Raw genomic sequence first — 18,230 nt, 5'->3', positions numbered from 1 at the left:
ACACGAGGAGACAAAAACAGAGAAAAATCAATTAGCTAGTTAGTATTAAGTTATGAAGCGGAATCTTTGCAGAAGCGACACAACGCACCGCAATTGTTTTGCAGGGCAAGCTAATTGCTAACGGTAATGAATCATCATCTGCCTGGCGTTCAATCTTGTTCCTGTTCGGCAGCTCGCTCTCGCCGGCTGGATTTTCCCGTCAGCGCTCCACGTGGCTCTCACCGAGTCGAGCGAGTACACCGCAGTTTTTAAGCCTGACCGGTGATGAAATTAGAGCAATAACTGCGTAGTAATTAATCCCACTTACGTCTCAACGGCCGCTGCGCTGGAGGGGGATTAAGACAGGCTTTCGGAAATAAATATAAACTCCCTTTTTTTGTTTTGTTTTCACACAACGTCTCTGGAGAATAGAATGATGCCTGACCCAATTAATGCTTGGACACCAAAGACATGATTGGATAACCTGGACGTCTTCCATCACCCGTCTTCGCATTTCTCAACCAAATGTTCCCTCCGTCAATGAAAAGTTAACGCCATGAATATTTCTTTAACTCGAGTAGCCGTGGCTTAAAATTCTGGACCAGTCAATTTCAGGGTCACATTTAGAGACTGTCAACCATTCACCCAGTCATTTACATGCGTTATAAACATAAAATTATTTAAAATAAATATAAATTACATATACATTTCGAACACGTTCCCATCCCGATGCATCACGAATGGGGAATTTTCCCCTCGCGTCACATGAGAATCCCCTTTCCCGTCATTTTTCAACAGACCTGGTGCATCACGTCAATGTCAACATCAGAATCTAAATCCGAATGCGACCAAAGTAAAAGCTGAGTTTGTATTTTCCACGGTTTTCTGATCGAAATGAGAAATCGCGTTCCTCCTCTAGTGCGGCAACGGAAAATAGACACCTCTAACACCTTATTGTCATCCAAGGGCCGACTGGGGGGACACAAAGGAAGGACAGGCTACGTTTGTTAATGGTAACTTTTATTGCTATGTGCTCCCCGTGACAACAAACAGCATCAGTAGTGTACACTTCAATCTACACAAACACACAGACCAGCGAATCAGAGCGGAGCGCGAACTCGACGGTCGGGACAATCACAATGCACGAGTAGCACAGGGCGCGTCGATACAGTACTCGGAGGATCCCATGCAGTATATCTGTCTGAGGCTCAGGGATTGTCGAGGGTAACACCTACAGCTAGTACTTTACCATTACAAGCTCTGGGTAGCGTTAGCAGCAATGTCGTTTTTTTTTTTTTTTTTGTTTTGTTTTTTTTAAAAGAGGCAGCAAGTAAATGAGGTGGCCGGGAAGGGGAGGATTAAAAAAAAAAAAACGACTAAAAATATACAGGAACTGGCGCTAAGCTATCTTCGGATACAATATTTTTAATTTTTTTTATCTATTTATTTTTTTAAGGGTTTGTCGGGTGGGTGGGGGGTTCAGGTCGCTGTGGCGCACAAAGCACAGCCCCGTCACGACTCCTACACAACAGCTGTAAAAAAAGACAGCCCTCTGACACGAGGAAGAAAAACATCTCATAAATTGAGCGTGTATATTTACATCTAATTGTTTGTGAAAAACAATGTCACCACTAGTCTACGCATCTCCTCGGAGAGATTTAGAAAAAGAGGAGGGGACAGCACTGCAGCGTGCCGTAGAAGTAAAGCAGAGCCTTTTTTTTTTTTTAATTTCTTTTTTTTAAATATATAGTTTTTTTTTTTTTGTTTTGTTTTTTTTGGCCTTTCAATAAATATATCCATACTCAACGCTATATACAGGTACTATACATTGGCACACAGGAGGGAGCATGAGGAGTTCTGAGCTATTTTCGCTGAAAATTACAAAAAAAATTTTTTTTAAAAAGTGTATGTTGCTATTGCAGTCAGATGCACGGTGGTTGCGAGGAGAATCCTTTTCAACATCGTCTTTCGCCATTTTTTTTTTAAAAAAAAAAGCTAGTTCTTTTCCATTTCTGCGTATGTCTGAACTCCTTTGAGAGTTCTCGTGGTTGAATGAGATTTTTTTTTTCTCAGATACCGATCCTTGTTCAGGCTGAAAACCAGGGCGAAAGAACTCAAGCATGATACTTTGACGTTAATAAAATATGAGGCGACAAAGTGAAGTAAAAGGGTGACTGACCCTTAGCACGCTTTGAACATTTTCTAACAGTATATACATATATTTATATAGAAACCTGTGAAATAATGTATATTTTGAAATTTATACAGCGTATTTTGTACGCTTCATATTTTCACTGACTACAAACATTGCCAGATTAATGTAATAACACCTTAGTTAACAGTTAATAAATTGGACATAAAGGCTTTATTAATCTTAGTCAAGTTAGGTAGTCTATGAATAATACAGCAATCATTCAGCTCTGTAATGTTTGATGCCATTAAGGTCAAATAAAGACAATTTTTTTTTATATATTTGGGAATCGGATTGTAAAGCTTTCAAATTAAAGATCATTACGAGGGGTAGCCCTATGTGTGTGAGTGTGTGTGTGGGTGTGTGTGTGTGTGTTTCCAGCGTGAACAAGGCTGTCAATTTAAACTTGACATACATCTTTATTTATGTGCCCCGTTTTTGTAGGTTTGGTTGAGCACCAGTTGGTTGAGGAAACAGTAAAATAATTAAATTAAATAAAAAAATTAAAAAAAGCTGAAATGTAAGAGGATTCATAAAAGTAAAAGTTCACCTTTCCTACTTTTTTCTTGAAGCAAAGTCTAACCAAAAAAGGCGTGTAGCTTTATTATGCACAGAGCTGAACGATTCATTTAAAGGGACTCGCTCACTTTTATTTTGAAATGTGTCTATTTGCTAGAGAAATCAAACAGACAAAAAAAAAAAATCCCCAACAGGGTCCAGCTGCTTGTTAGCATAAAATTGGTAACCCCTTTACGTCATCAAATTCACATTTCTGATGTGGAGGTTTTAAAATCTTCTTTTTTTTAAAATGGGATTCTAAGCCGAAACTACTTCCTTGACTACAAAGTGATTTTTATGGGAAAAAAAAAAAAAAAAAAAAAGGGTCTCAAAAGGGTTTTTTTTTTTAATTGTAAGAAAGGGATTGAAATTTCGTTGACATTCGCTCTGGCTTTGCGTATTTCCACAATCGGCATCATGATGCTGGAACGTCTGCATGGTTTTCTTTTATTAGTTTGGTGATCAGCTTGAGCTGATTGTTACTTTATTGCATTAACGACTGGGGCACCTCGCCTGGAAAGTAGTTCCAGCTATTGGCTATTTGATCAGATTCGAATTACGCAGCATGTGTATTCGATGACCTGCCGGAGAGCTGGCTACCAGTACCATAGACTCCCATGTTCACCTGTGCTAAGCTAACAAGCGCGGGACAAATTTACTGCCTCCCGCTTCATCTAACGTCACAGCAAAGGAGCCGTTCCCTCCAAAAAAAAAAAAAAAAAAAAAAAAAAAAGGGGGTCTCTTCAAGTATTCAGTCAGGTAAAAACCGCATTCTTTTGTGGAGTCAAACACTGCGGCGTCAACGCAAATAAAACAAAATGGCTGAATGTGTAAATATTGTGACGTCCCGCCGCCGCTGAGCGCAAACGGGTGTGATAATACTGATATTCCCATGTACAGTATTTACAACTTTTATAAATACCCATTACCATAGAGACCGCAGTAGCGTCACTTGACAGGAATCGCAGGATAAATATATATACACACACACACATATATATATATATACACACACACACACAAACATATATATGTGTATATATATATATATGTGTGTGTGTTTATATATATATATATATATATTATATATGTATGTGTGTATATATATATATATATATGTTTGTGTGTGTGTGTGTATATATATATATATATGAGAAACTTTAAACCTTTTTTTTCCTTGTTAGATCTTTGGTCCGGTTCTGAACACCTTTCATCTTAATTTGGGAAATATATTCTTGATTTAAAAAAAGAAAAACTCCCCTTGGACCAAGTTACCCCCCCACCCCTCCTTTATTTCCCTTTCTTTTTTTCTTGTCTTCTACAAAATTAAAAGTATGGCGTCTTTTCCTTTTTGTAAGGGGGGAAGAAAAAAGAGGTTTTTGATAAAAACAAAGTGAACCAGCACTTTTCTTTCTTTCTCTTTCGCTCTCTCTCTCTCTCTCTCTCTCTCTCGCTCTTTTTGGTTTGAGAAGACTCAGGATGAAGCAGGACATCTAATGTACATTTACTGTCCCTGGAGAGGAAGAGCGCCGCCTTCATCTCTCCACCCCGGAGCGCCACGCCGGCCTCCGGCTTCCCGTGGAGCCACAAAGCTTCTGACCCTGACCGGGTTCCGCGGCGATGGGCATCCCGCCGGCGTGCCGCGGTACCCGCCTCGGCGCCGTGGCGATCTTGGGCGGGGTTTTCTTGAGTGGCGCCGGGGTGGCGGCGTTCCTCGGCGGGCCTTGTTTCCCGGCGCGGGTGATGTTAGCCGCCACAGAAGCAGTGAGCGTCTCTAGCAGCTGGGAGGCGGAGCCAAAGCGGGCGTGCTCCTCCGTCTCGGCGGCCTCGGAGAACAGGGACATGACTCCCCCCCTTTTGCCGCAGGAGTCGCAGCAGAGTTTGTTGTAGCCCGGGATGGAGCAGTACCGCGCCAGGACCTCCATTTGGCAGAAGATGGATTTGTCTCCGTTACATGGCTCATCTGAAAGTCAGAAGGCAGACCAGTTGACCTCGGAAGTTGTGGTGACGCCCTTGTGGTTGGGAGGGATTATACAACTTAATCGTTATAAATTGCTATGTGTTGGAATAAAAAAACATCCCAGCCAAAGCGGGACCGGAAGGTTCAGAAGGGTGTGGCAAAACGGGTCCCTAACTCCTTCCTTAAACTTCATAGAAAACAAAAGCAAGATAATCTTAGCTAAGTTGCCATGGAAACGTCCACTGTACTGCACTAGTGTACCTGTACTAGCCATCCAAACGTCAAAAGCCTGTGTGAGCGCAGAGCACACTAGCCTGCTAACACTAGCGTCCTTACGCTAGCCATTCAAATCAAAAATCTCAAAGTACTGACAACAAAAGCCTGTTCTAGTGCTGCGAGCTCTAGCAGGCTTACACTAGCCATTCAAATCAAAAATCTCAAAAACACTCAAAACAAATACCCGTTTGAGTACTGAGTACACTAGCCTGCTAACACTAGCATGCTTACACTCACCATTTAAATCAAAATGTCAAAGTACTGAAAGCAAAAGCCTGTTCAAGTGCTGCGAGCTCGAGAAGGCGTATACTTGACATTCTGATCAAAAGGTCAAATACTTAAAAAATCCTGTTCCACTGCTGAGAGCACTAGCATGCTAACACTAGCCCTGGACTTCAGGCCTAAACAGGTGACCTGAGTTCAGGAGTAGAGGGGGGCGTTCAAGGCGTCAGGAGACTGCAAACTTAAAAATGCGGCATTTGAGACTAGATTCCAATGAGAGGTATATCTCCCGGTACTATTTGTACAAAACGTGTACTATCACGAGTTTAAATGCTCCTTGTGGGAACTGTTTGCTAATATACTGTATTAATTCCCATGTAGATTGATCTTAGCTAACGGCTACAGGCAAAGCTCGAGGGCTTCGGCTCTGAATAACTTTCCCTGGCGGGATTTTACCAAAATTAGCAAAGGTCGCATCTTGCCAAATATCAACTTGACATTTACTTTCATCAAAAAAAGACAGGAGAGGTCTGTTTAGAATGATAATCCAAAACTTTTCCAAATCATTATTTTGGTTTTCTTTTTGTGAGCTGTTGAGAAAATATGCGACAGTCAGTATTAGATGTCCTTTAACTGGAGCTGCCCTTAAAAAATAAAAGCTCAATGATAAAAACCAAGGATCAACAGACCTTTATTTTATTTTATTCGATTTCCTTCCTGTCGTCTTTGAAAATATATAAACGTGTTTGTTCTGTAAAATAACAAAAATGTCACACTCTATGAATAAACGCCATTGGAATGTGCTAGTTTTATTTCTGTGGCATTGAAGGGAAGAAGGGGGACCATTATTGACATCTACTCTCATTTGGGTTATGGCACTGAAGTGAGAACATTGCTTTTCTGTTTGCTACTTGTGAAGGTGTGAAGCAGGGGGGGCACCCAACACCTCGATCCTGATCGACTGGTCGATTACAAAGGCGAGGCGGGTCGATCTTCGCCTTTCAAAATAAACTTTTTTACGCACAACGTAAAAAAAAAATGACTCAAGTGCAAGCCACAGAATACACTACAGTACAGCTAGTGCGGGTAGATCGCATGTCATTAAAAATAGCTGTTAGCCTATCATCCATCCCCACTGCAGCATTGACACGCTTGATTGACATACAGGACAGCCAATTGGAGATCTCAATCCAAATAGCGTTCCACCATGACTGATGGACATTTGGAATGACATTTGGTCATTATATTGATTGCAAGGCAAAAAAGTGTGGGTGCCCATGGTGTAAAGAAACATGGCCAACAAAATGGTTGGTTGTCACTGTTTTTCGCAAAGCCATCTGCTCTTTCTGCCATAATTGTAGTCCAGTTTTGCTCTGTTGACCCCTCCCTGGTTTTGATATTCCTGCAAATTCCTAACACCTTAATCCTCGTATTCTAATTTTTGTGTTTGATTGACGGCCAAGCCCGCTGTCCCCGTAGCCACATCCAATGAATTGTGTCCTCAGCCTAAAAGTCCAGTTGTAGGACTTTTCTAAGAGCGGAGCAGCTCAATCCCTCATCTACTGCTGCTAGCATTCCTCCGCCGCCTGCCTGGCTAGCCCGCAGCCAACTAGCTTTGCCAAAAAATGATTGGGGTAATCAACCAAACACATTGTGACAATGCTAATGTTAGCATCAGACTTGTAGTACAATTAGCTCACTTTAGTTTAGCAACATTTCCTGTCTTTAAGCAAAGGGGATAGTTTGGCGTAAAAGATGCTAACTTGCTATGCTACAAATACAATGAATACAAGCACATTCAGGGCAGAGGCCTCAAAAGATGTCCTACATTCTAGATTGAGGTATGCATTTCCTCCATCAGCTCCGATGTAAACATGTTGATAGCTAAACTCACATACGTTTAAAAACAATAAAGCACTATTAGTGAAGGTCTCATTATTTAGCTTGGCTTACAGCATCTCAGGTTTTGGATTAACTTTTTTCTTATCACTTTGGTTGGCTAACGCTAGCTGCATTGACACGCTCAGTCTGGGCATCATGAGAAGGCCTCATTACCGACGTCAAGAGCTTGATGTCTGCACGTTATTGTTTCTCACCCCCATAGCTTTGAATATCAAACCAAAAGGAAAAGGCAGGTGAGCGAATGGTAGGGGTTCCTTACCGTGGCAGGGTCCCGGTCTGCACGTTCTCACATTTTCGGGCTTCTCCCCGTTGCACTGATCTCCAATCCGGCAGGTTACCGGGCGACGTTCCATCCCCTCGCCGCAGGTGACAGAACACTGGGGAGGCGGGAAAAAAGAAGCTTTTTATGTACAGCGAAAGACCGCAGATATATTTCTTTTTATTTTCACAAAAAAATGAATTGTTCTTTGACAGTCATCACATTTTCGCAGATGTTGACTTGAAGTCTAAGACATCTTCTTGCCCCGTATCCAAAAGACCAATTGACAAGGTCCTTAGTAGCACTCTGTGCTTCCTTGTTGTTGTTTTGGATGTTATAGATTATGAAGAACTACAATGCAGAGCTCTATAGTATATTCATTGCGGGTGAAGTGTTCCTTCCATAATAACACGGTAATTACATAATTATAACACTTGCTCGACTCTGACAGACAGTTCGACTCGATCACAAACATCTCAAAAAACAAGGCTGCGCGGTTTGGGCGTCGGTCAGCCGAAGCCGCGGGCGTCTTGGCTCTGATAAATGAAGCAGCTCGCACCGTTAACGTACATGTTGGGCCTCGTTAGCTCCTCTCCGCGTATCGCTGCTCAGCAGGGCGTTTGGTTTATTGGATTTTTTAGAGCCCTCTAAAGGTCTCGTTTTTTGTAACGGTTGACTGAAGGTGGTGGTGGAGAAGCGGTGGCGGGTGGAGGGGTTGAATATCCGAGTAGCCTCATGTTTTATTTTTCTGAGTTCTTAAGATCAAGTGCAACCAGAGACTTCAAAGTTCCAAAGAAAAGTGGATGTTCTTAAAGCGGCTTTTTGATCGCAAGAAGGTTTATCCGCCTACATATCCCTTGCAAACACACCGCTCGCCTGGATACCGCACCTCGGACCAGGCTCCCGTCCGCCACTGGGAGGGGCAAGACGCCCTGTTGCAGGGCCTCCTGCTCTCCGGCTTCTCCCCGCTGCAGTACTTGCTGTGGATGGAGCGGTTGGTGCCGTCGTGAAGGACCTGGATGCAGCGCACCGTTCGGATCTGGAAGCCCAGGCTGCCGCAAGTCTTGGTGCAGTGTTCCCAGTCCTCTGAGATCCACCTAGGAGGACACACCGGGGGGGTTAGTTAGGGAGAGGATGTCAAAACTAAAAAAAATCGCGGTTGGAACGGTCAGATTCGTGGCCTCCATCATGCTGCCACCATAGTCACCACCACTGCTTTCACCATATTGCCACCAATGGCTACCACCAGTTGCTTCTGTCATGCTGCCACCATAGGCTCCATCGTGTTACCGCAGTGGTTTCCATGATATTGTCACCATGGCCGGCATAATGGCCTCAATCACAGTTGCTACTATAGCTTCCATCATGGCTACCACCGTGGCTCCCATCCTTCGGCCACCATAGCTTGCATCACTTGCTACTGTTATGACCAGAACCATGGCTTACATTCTGCAGCCAGCAGACAGAAAAGGGGAAAAGAAGCAAAGCATGAATGGTTGAAGGTGATCCCCCTCCCCCACCCCCCCAGGAGATTTTTTTGTCAGCACCACAGGCAGGAATCACCTGCATAGACTTTTCCCAACACATTTCAGGAATGATCGCATTGAGCATGACATCAACCATTAGTGGTAAACACAGATTTGAGTGCCATCTCCAAGTGTATGTCATCATGGTATTTACATCGTGATCGATGAACACAAACACACAGAGGAGGAGGGGAGGGACGGTAAGCACCTTCTTGTTCGAGCCATTATAATCTAACAGAATGCTAATTAATCACCATTTAAACATCACGAATGCTGAAACCCTACTGTTCCATTGTTTGCTTTGCGATCGTCCATTCATCCATGTGTTGCCCGGGGACACCGACGACCACTTTGACATTTAAATGAGCAGGCGCGGGACGAAGCCGGGAGGAAAACTAACGAAAAACAAGAGGAAAATCCGAATAAGCCGGCGCGATCTGATTGGTCGAGCCGGACAGACTCGGACGATCGGACGTGATCAGCGTCGGTTGACACGAGGACAGTGATATACTGGATATTATTTGAAAAACAAACAGACAAAAACCTTTAGATGTCTTATCTCCCCATGGGTATTGTGATTAAAATTATGGGATGTTTTTAAGTCACTCCTGCTTGATGTGAAAGCAAATATTTCCATCCCTGACGACCAGCATGTTTAGCACTTCACGTAAAATCCTTCAAGGCAGTGCAGGGTTATGATGATTTTACCGATATATCACGTTAAACTGCGAGTATTTTGCGCATCAAAATTGCTCCTGGGCGCTGCCGCCATCCACGCCGTCTCTCTCGTAGCCGAGAAAACAAATGACAAACTTTGCCGCGGCTTCCCTAGTCGTCTTACTGTCTATTTTATCTGGGTGTTTTATTGTTTTGCATCACAGCAGGGGTGTGTGTGTGTGTGGGGTGGTTGTATTATTCTGGTCTGGTCTATTATTCAGACAGAGCAACACACGCACGAGTTGAGATGAAGAAGTAGAAAAACAAATCTCTGGGCTTTTGAGTTCAATGAGTAACCTGAGCTTTTATTTTGACAGTTTGAGTCACTCAGGACTTCTGCCAGCCTCCGCCTGAGGCACCAACCGAGTTAAAACTGCGTTGGGCTAATAGTTCAGTGAGATGTTGACGACAGAAAGCAAACGCTCCTTGCAGCTGCTGAACACAAATTCGCGATTTCGAACTTAAAATCCCCTAGTGGCCAAACGGTGGAACTGCAAATACACGTTGTTTTTTTTGTTTGTTTGTTTGTTTGTTTTTCCCAATGCGTTTGTTCAAGTCACGCTCTGAAAAGTCGAGGTGCAGGTTGAAATCATCTGTCTGCCGCTCGTGTACTCCAGAGAGAGATAATCTGAGTAATTTATAGATTAATCCCAGTGGGTGTCATTCTCTAGAATAAAAAGGAATAATTTAATCGATCGCTATCGGAGCATATGGCAAACGTAAGTGTCAAGGTTTTTTTCCCTCCCTTTTTGTTATTATTTTATTCCCCCGCGAAGCAGATCGAATTAACCTTTTTTACAAAAGGTCATAACTGCGCATCCACACACACACACACACATTGACTGGAGTGTGTTAGCTTGATACCCATGGCAGGTTGACGGTTCTGGCTAAGGTAGCGTAGCTTTGCACGTTTTGTTTCCCATGAGTCCTTCATGAAATAATCTTTACGCTGCTTTGAAGGATTTAACGTGAAGCGCTGAACATGCTGGTCCTCAAGGATGGAAATATTTGCTTTCACGTCAAGTACTGGTGACATGAATAATTTTAATCACAACAATACCCATGGGGAGATAAGATAAGATGTCAAAGCATCTAAAGGTTTTTTCTGTTTTTCAAATAATACCCAGTATATCAGCTTCCTTCGAAGCTGATCCAATCCGATTGTCCAACATTAAGTTAGTCTCACTTGCTCGGCAAATCAAATCGCTCCTGCTAATTCAGATTTTGTGGTCGTCGGTGTCCCCGGGCAACACATGAATGAATGGATGAATGGAAAGCAAACGATGGAACAGGAGGGTTTCAGTATTCGTGATGTTTACCCTGTTTAAATGGTGATTAATTAGCATTCTGTCAGATGATAATGGCTTCAACAAGAGGGTGCTAATCCCCCCCTGCTCCTCTGTGTCTTTGTTTTTTTTTTTTTAGCCAGATAAAACTCCCGCTTGCCGCTCGCCGTGTCCGTGGAAGCTCGAGTGTTTGTTCTATCTTAAAACGCGACTCCCGGGGGAACATTCGTTGCCTTGGTAACCGCCATCTAACACCCGAATGGTGGCGCGGCTGCAGGTTTCATATTCCCCTCGGTGACATCATGAGGTCATCATTAAAGGGGGCGTGTCCTTTGACAACGCCGACACCAGCTGCCGTCCAATCAAAACTTCGCTTGTTGGAATCTAACCTTTACATCAAATGGGGGGGGGGGTCGATGATTCTACTCAACAACTGTTTATGATGGGATGTTTGCCCGCTCCTCTCCTTGGATGGAAGGTGGAAGTGCACCGATTTGTAGTTTTGAGTCCACTTGTGACTTTCGTCTGGATAAAAAAACAGGTAAAACAACACCAAATAATTTTAAAATACTTTAAAAATACTACAACCCGGGACGAGTAGCACCACATATCGGCGTATCTTCACTTGCCAGCGGTTTGACTGCTCGTGGAAATATAATCGTTGCCTGAAGATTAGTCATCCACAGACACAGACACACACACACGTGTGCACACACTCATCTCTTCCGCCTCAGATGTCACTGCCTAAATCGGTGAGGAAGAGCGGGCAGGGAATTGTCATCCAGAGGGGTTGGGGTGGCGGTTCGTGGGTCGCCACGGTGTGCTGGAGCTCAGCGGTAGAATCCTCAGAACCCTGAGCGGCCCGCCCTCCCCGTCTCTTAGCCTCCAAGACTAACCAGCTTATATCCAATCCCTCGCGCCTTTCGGATTTCCACCTGCAAGCCCTCGCCTGTGGAGACCCCGCGTTCGGACGCCGCCGTCTACCGTGGCAGAAAGGAAGCCACATCCCTGGCTTCTTTAATTTCATTTTGTTATTTAAGTATCTTAGCAGATGATTAACTGCATTGATATTTTCTTAAGGAATCCACCAAAATAAAAGCCTGTGGTTCTTAGAACTAAAGAACGCCTTTTGAACGGCGAAATGAATGAATTAATTCTGCTATGTTTTATTGTATGCGTCAGTCGGAGATACACCTCTGTGTGAACGGGCGCCGCCGGGATATTGAGCGTTTCGCTCCAAGTCGGGGATTGTAACACGTCAAGATAGAAGAAATAAAAAATCTGAATCTGAAGTCAGACGTTTCCATGGAAACCAAATAAACATTGCTAGCGGCAATAATGTGAAGTGAACGACATCAATGATTGTAGTTTTTTAAAAGAAAAAGCTCAAAAGTTGAAGAGGGAGGGGACGGGCGCTCCAATCAGACGGCAGGGTTAGAGGGAGAACACAAGGTTGCCATGGCGATGTCCCGGGAACCTGGTTTTCATCTGGAAATAGATGTAAATAAAGGGTTCTTTCTTGAACGCGCTGGAATAGCTCGACACCCTACACCGGTGGAACGGGACGACCCGGCTGGATTATCTCAATCTCGCTTCCCAACTGAGTTCTGTGGTGTTGGTGGTGTGTGTGTGTGTGTGTGTTGGGGGGGTAATCCCACAACTGAAAATGAGCTAAACGCTGGATTCGGGTGCAGGATCGTGGGTCAGGTGGAAAATAACTTGAAAAAGCGTCTGCCCGACGGGGATTAACGGTAATCCCACTCTGATTTTACGAAGCTTCCTGGATTATTCCCGGTTTTCTCCCCGTATTCACATCCAGTTTGGAGAGCCGGGTCGACGGGGGTCCGGCCCTCCGCGCCGCTATTATCGCTCAGTCTCTGCCTGGAAGTGACCGCGAGCACGAGATTAACGCCGTTGCGCAAACATTGAGTTAATCCTTTGACCGGTTTTACCAGAGAAGCAGAACGGGTGTTGTAGCGATGCGCTGCGGATGCTGCCGTCGGACTTTATTCACCCGCCAGTCATTAGCCTTAAGGTGAACTTTTATGGTAATCCACGGCGGCAGATTGTTAAATTAATATTATTCCATCCCGCTAATTTTCGGGTTGTCTGCCAACTTCTCATCCCGCCGTTCGGAGTCGGATGGATCATCTTTTCATGTCAGCTGGTTCCTTCATTGGTCGCCGTCGCCAATCATCTGCCGCCGTCGAACCCACTTTCACTCCTTCCATAGCCGGATTAGCGTAAAGCAGGTTTGCTAGTTAGCTGTGATGCTACTGTTTTGGCAGCTGATGGACACCTGAATTTCTATATTCACGTATCAATTCATTCATTCACCACGCTGCTAATCGGGATGTAGCCAAATTGAGGTAAGAGGTGAAGTTTGGCATAAAAATAGAATAGAGAGGTGCTGATAGAAGACAGAAAACCCGGAGAGAACCCAGAACTCGTTGTACGCTAACAGCTACGCTAGCGCAACGCCCACCCGAGAGGAACCACTTCTACAGAGCCACCATGAAAGGAACCCGAGCAGATGCAGAGGGAGAAGAGGGGAAACCGAATATGGGAGAACTTTGAGGTATGCTAAGTGCTACGCTAACCAAAAGAACCCCACTCACTGTGGCTGCGTGCAGTCCTGCAGGTTGCACATCCTCCGGATGGGCTTTGGCTTCTTGCCGACGTCGCAGTAACCCCGGTGCACCATCTTGGTGTCGCCCTTCTTCCTGCAGCCGTATTTAGTGTACTGATACCCTTTGTGAATAAATAAAAATAAAGAAAATCGAGTTTCTTCATAAACTTCTCTTCTTCCTCTAAATGGGGTTTCATTGAAACCTCAAGGCGGAATTACCGATTAGAAGAATTCCCACGGGATTGAATTACAAGCTGCAGCATGTGTTATAATGAAAACTTATTCTAAAACATGATGTATTATATTAATGAACAGACAAGGCGACATGAACAATCAGCGATGCACACTACTACGCATTAAGAAACAAACTATCAATTTTTCAAATCCTGATTTAATCATTTGAGACCAGCTGTCGGATCTTTTCCCGATATGTTGAGAGCTGCGAATAGTACGGTTTATTAACAAGGGCCTGAAAAATGATTTATTAACTTCGATAGGGCCGCGATCTAACTACAACGTAACAACTTTTAATAAAACTTATTTTCTAAAAGATCGTAATCAACAAATGCATAACGGAAGCAGCGAAAAACTTTATAGAACTTTGTCGATGATCTTTATAAAATGATGTTATTAACTCAAGAATTTTTTCATTTAATATCATTCCCTTATTTCTGTATTGATAAATAAAATGCTTGTGTTTTTCATTGACGGATGTTAATACATATTCACTGCTCATTACATGCTTATTACACAGTAACAAAGCAATGCTGTTTAAAGTAGGTTTGAGCCGCCGTGAGGCTTAAACAGACGTTTATTCCCCCCCCCCGATGTGATGTAAATTCGCAGCTCACCGCCAGCGCAGGGCTTGGAGCACGGCGACCAGCTCTTCAGCGCCCACTCGTACGTGTCTTCCTGGATGACGTTGTTGTTGTTGACGGGCACCGAATCCTCGTGGATGATATACTTGTACATCAGAGTGGAGCGCGTCTCGTTGTCCTTGGGAATGATCTGCGGAAAACGTCGGAAGAAGGGATGTAAAAAAACATAAAGGAACCTTCTTTCAATTCAGATTTCACTGTAAAACACCCTCAAGCAGGGAATAAATTATGTTAATGAATGCAGAACACACACACAATTATACGTATATATCAACTTTGTTTGACTGACACCCACGCCGTGTACTTTGGCGGCGGCGCTGATACATTTAATATTCTCTCTGTGAGAAAAAAAAAAAAACATTAAAAGGATGAAATCACTTTTATCTGTAATTGCTTTTACATTTTAATTGGCGCCGTCCGGCAGATCACATGACCGCATCACTCCTGACAAATTAGGCCCTGCGGAGGGATCCCATCGATTTGCATAAGGAAACGAATAATATCCATCCAAACCGTCAAGTTAAAAAAAATATATCATTCAAGATTTTGCCAAAAAATAACTGTTGAATCTAATACAGTAAAATCACTTGTCAATAATATTCCTGATATAAAAAAAATTTTTTGGTTATTAAAAAGCTATCAGAGTTATTCACCCCCCTCATTACACACACAAACGGGAGTTTATTCTGGGAGTAAAAGTATCTTAGAATAACAGAAAGCAGGCGTAAATGTGGTTGAGCGGACATTCCTGTTTCAGTTGTTTGACAAGGTGATAATGATCCCTCTTTTTTATTTGTTTGTTTTTTTATTTTATTGTTTTGGAAAGATTTCTCTAAACCAGGCCAGCCGTTGACCCCCAGACGTGACCCCACCCAGGCCTGGTCCACAGACCAGAACCCGAGTTACTCCGAATCAGGTTTAAGTTCCTGAACCCCTAGTCAACAACTTACTTAAAATCTGTGCATCTGCAGCCAAAGATCACCCGGACTTGTGTAATATACCATCTATTACCATGTAATAGAGTCTATTACATGGTAATAGATGGTATATTACATAATTGTCTATTAGACAGACATGTATTAACCGATTTTTTAACACGGACTCCCAGGGACGCGCTCTCACCAGAACCACCACGGGGTCGTGCAGGGGCCCGTCGGTGTGCAGCGTCTCCGCCTCTTCCTCGATGATGTAGTTCCACTCCACGCCCAGGTCGATGAAGCTCCTGGACTTGACGTCCTCGCCTTTCCCGTTGAGGATGTAGTGGCCCGTGGCCTGGTTCTTCACCGCTGCAATCAGGCGTCCCGCCACGAAGGGGTTAAACGTATAGCCAGCGAGGTCAAGACGGAGGTTAATCGAAGGGCAGGAAGAGGGTGGAGGGGACTCGTCTATCCGAACCGACGAAAGGCCGATTGGTTTTCGTCAGTTCTCTAACAAAAGCGTTCACACGAAACGGCAGGAATTCTAGCTCTGCTGCATTTCATGCCATGGGAAAAAAATGGAAAAACCTGAAACCCAAACCAGCGAGGAAACCTCCGTTTTTTTTGTTTTTTTGTTTCCCTTTACATTGTGACAGGAAGTCAGAAGGTCAGGCAGTTGATAGGGAAAAAAAAACAATTGGAGGTCATGTGGTTGAAGTTGCCATAGTTTATTTTTAATGACAAAACTAATACTATAAAACAAGTATGGGGGGGTTGGGCGTGTAACAACACCCTTATTACACACTTATTATTCCCGTGGGGTTGGAAGCCATGATAATGCCATTTGGAGAATAATTCCGGGCCAGCTTTTGACTTTTCCCATTACATTTATCGCTGATGGATGACAAAACTCATTTGTCCCCCAGGAAAATAAATGGTCCGTCTAAAAAAATATCTGAGAAGCAAAATGATAGGCCTTGGGTTTCCTCTCCTGTGTTTTTTATTTATTCATTTATTTATTAATCTGTTTGTTTGTTTATTTATTTCGTTCGCTTCTTTTGCTCTGAGCCCAGTTTGCGGCGCCCCCCCCATGACGACCACACGCTACTATTTGAAGAAACAGGAGGGGTCGATACAAACGCAGTAAAAACAAAACCTGGAGTGTGCGTGTGTGTGTGTGTGTGTGTGTGTGTGTGTGACTAAGAGCAGCAGGCGCTATTGATCACTGGATCAGAAGGATTGCTGGAAAATTGAATAATCAATGGATTTTTTTTTTTACTCTGCAGCTTCCTGGAGGTTGATGTTTGATTTTGTTGTTTTTTATAAGTAATAGTATGTTTGATCAAACACAGCTAGACGGAAGTGTGTTTGACCACAAAATACAAACTAACAACTAACCTAGCTAAATATTCAGAACAATTATAACAAGTATGTAATAACATAATGAATAAAAAAATTGCCTCGTTTTTATTTCCTATTACAAATTCTCCTTTTATGTTGCATATTTTTAGGATTTTCTCCCTCCCTGTATTCTTGTGGATTTTGGATATCTATTTCTTTCTTATTTCAGTTTTACAGATTTTAATATTTGGTTAATTTTGGGGCAATTTAATGCAGATTTGATTCATTATTTTATTTGTATTATTATCATTATTACTATTGACAATAATAACAACAACATACAAATAATAAAAAGTATTAATATTATTATTTTTATCTTGTCAGCATGAGAATCCCAATTTTGACACAAAATAAATCAACAATAAGAATTATCCTGGAGGCAGGAGGCCCCCACACGTCAACAAATCTTTTTTTTTTTTTTTTTTTAATTAATAATTGGCGTTTGGCACTAATTGGTTTATTCTTGTGTTATTACAATGTGATACGCCAGCAGCTCTCCAGGAGGAGACGAGCGGGTTTGCTTGCAAGAGTGTAAACCCGCAGATTTATTAAAAGTCCGTGGATTTAATCCAATCGATCGGCATGTTAGGTCTGACCAATAGTCTGTCAGTTAAAGCTGCGATCGATGCGTGGCATTTACTGCATTTTGTAAAACCCGAGTACTTTTCGGATACCGGATTGAAATGTTGACCTGATGTCTTTCTGATGGTAACAGGAAGTCTGCATTTAGCAAAATATATTTTGTTTATTTTTTTATTTCTTACTTTTACCAATTTGTCATCTTCATTGGTTTAATTTTCATTGTTTCTTTCAAATATGTATTTCATGTTTATGTCTGTACAGAGTCGAGTTAGGTGCCTTAAATAAAATGTATTATTATTATCATTACTGGAAATAATTACAAAAATTTACAATGTCTATGTATTATTACATGGACTGGAACAAACAATCAAATACACACACACATACTCACAAAGGAACACATGCACACACACAAATATTTATATTTATAATTAGAAGTGGGTGGGTGGGTGGATGGATGGATGGATGGATGGATGGATGGATGGATGGATGGATGGATGGATGGATGGATGGATGGATAGATAGATAGATAGATAGATAGATAGATAGATAGATAGATAGATAGATAGATAGATAGATAGATAGATAGATAGAATAATCCTGGTTTATAATCCCTGGTTTCCATCGATCATTTCTCCATGACGGTTTTGAAACATGCAAAGGTCACGCGGGGTCACACTTACCAAGAATTTGAGGGGAGGCCTCATGTTCTTGGATGATGACGTGTCTCGCTCCGGGAGGAATGAGAAACATCTTAAGGTAACCTTTGTCACGTTTGCAGCGGGGGTGGGAAGAAGGGGAAGCAGCGAGGAGGGAGGAGGAGGAGGCGGGTTCGAGGGGGGAGGGGAGATGGGGAAGATACGGATGAGTAGGGCGGACGGGTAAATATCTCGGTTGCAGGAGGCGGACGTCCCGTTCGGCTTGGAAGACCCGGCGGCTTTGCTCAA

General features: G+C 43.0%; 1 protein-coding gene across 1 annotated transcript in view; it reads right to left on the bottom strand.

Annotated features, from left to right (window-relative positions):
- Positions 1–4,031: 4,031 nt before the first annotated feature.
- The window catches only part of adamts3 (ADAM metallopeptidase with thrombospondin type 1 motif, 3), an 87,341-nt gene continuing 73,142 nt past the window's right edge, over positions 4,032–18,230 (bottom strand). The window contains 7 exon segments of the mRNA XM_086169746.1: positions 4,032–4,691; positions 7,348–7,465; positions 8,237–8,444; positions 13,495–13,627; positions 14,357–14,513; positions 15,506–15,669; positions 17,967–18,047. Of these exon segments, the coding sequence (XP_086025872.1) occupies positions 4,264–4,691; positions 7,348–7,465; positions 8,237–8,444; positions 13,495–13,627; positions 14,357–14,513; positions 15,506–15,669; positions 17,967–18,047 (1,289 nt within the window). The 3' untranslated portion in view covers positions 4,032–4,263.

This window comes from Fistularia commersonii, chromosome 22 (assembly GCF_037954325.1).
Source record: "Fistularia commersonii isolate RoL2024-O1a breed Wild chromosome 22, RoL_Fcom_v1.0, whole genome shotgun sequence".
Taxonomy (NCBI): Eukaryota; Metazoa; Chordata; class Actinopteri; order Syngnathiformes; family Fistulariidae; genus Fistularia; species Fistularia commersonii.
This window is presented reverse-complemented; position numbering and strand designations above follow the sequence as displayed.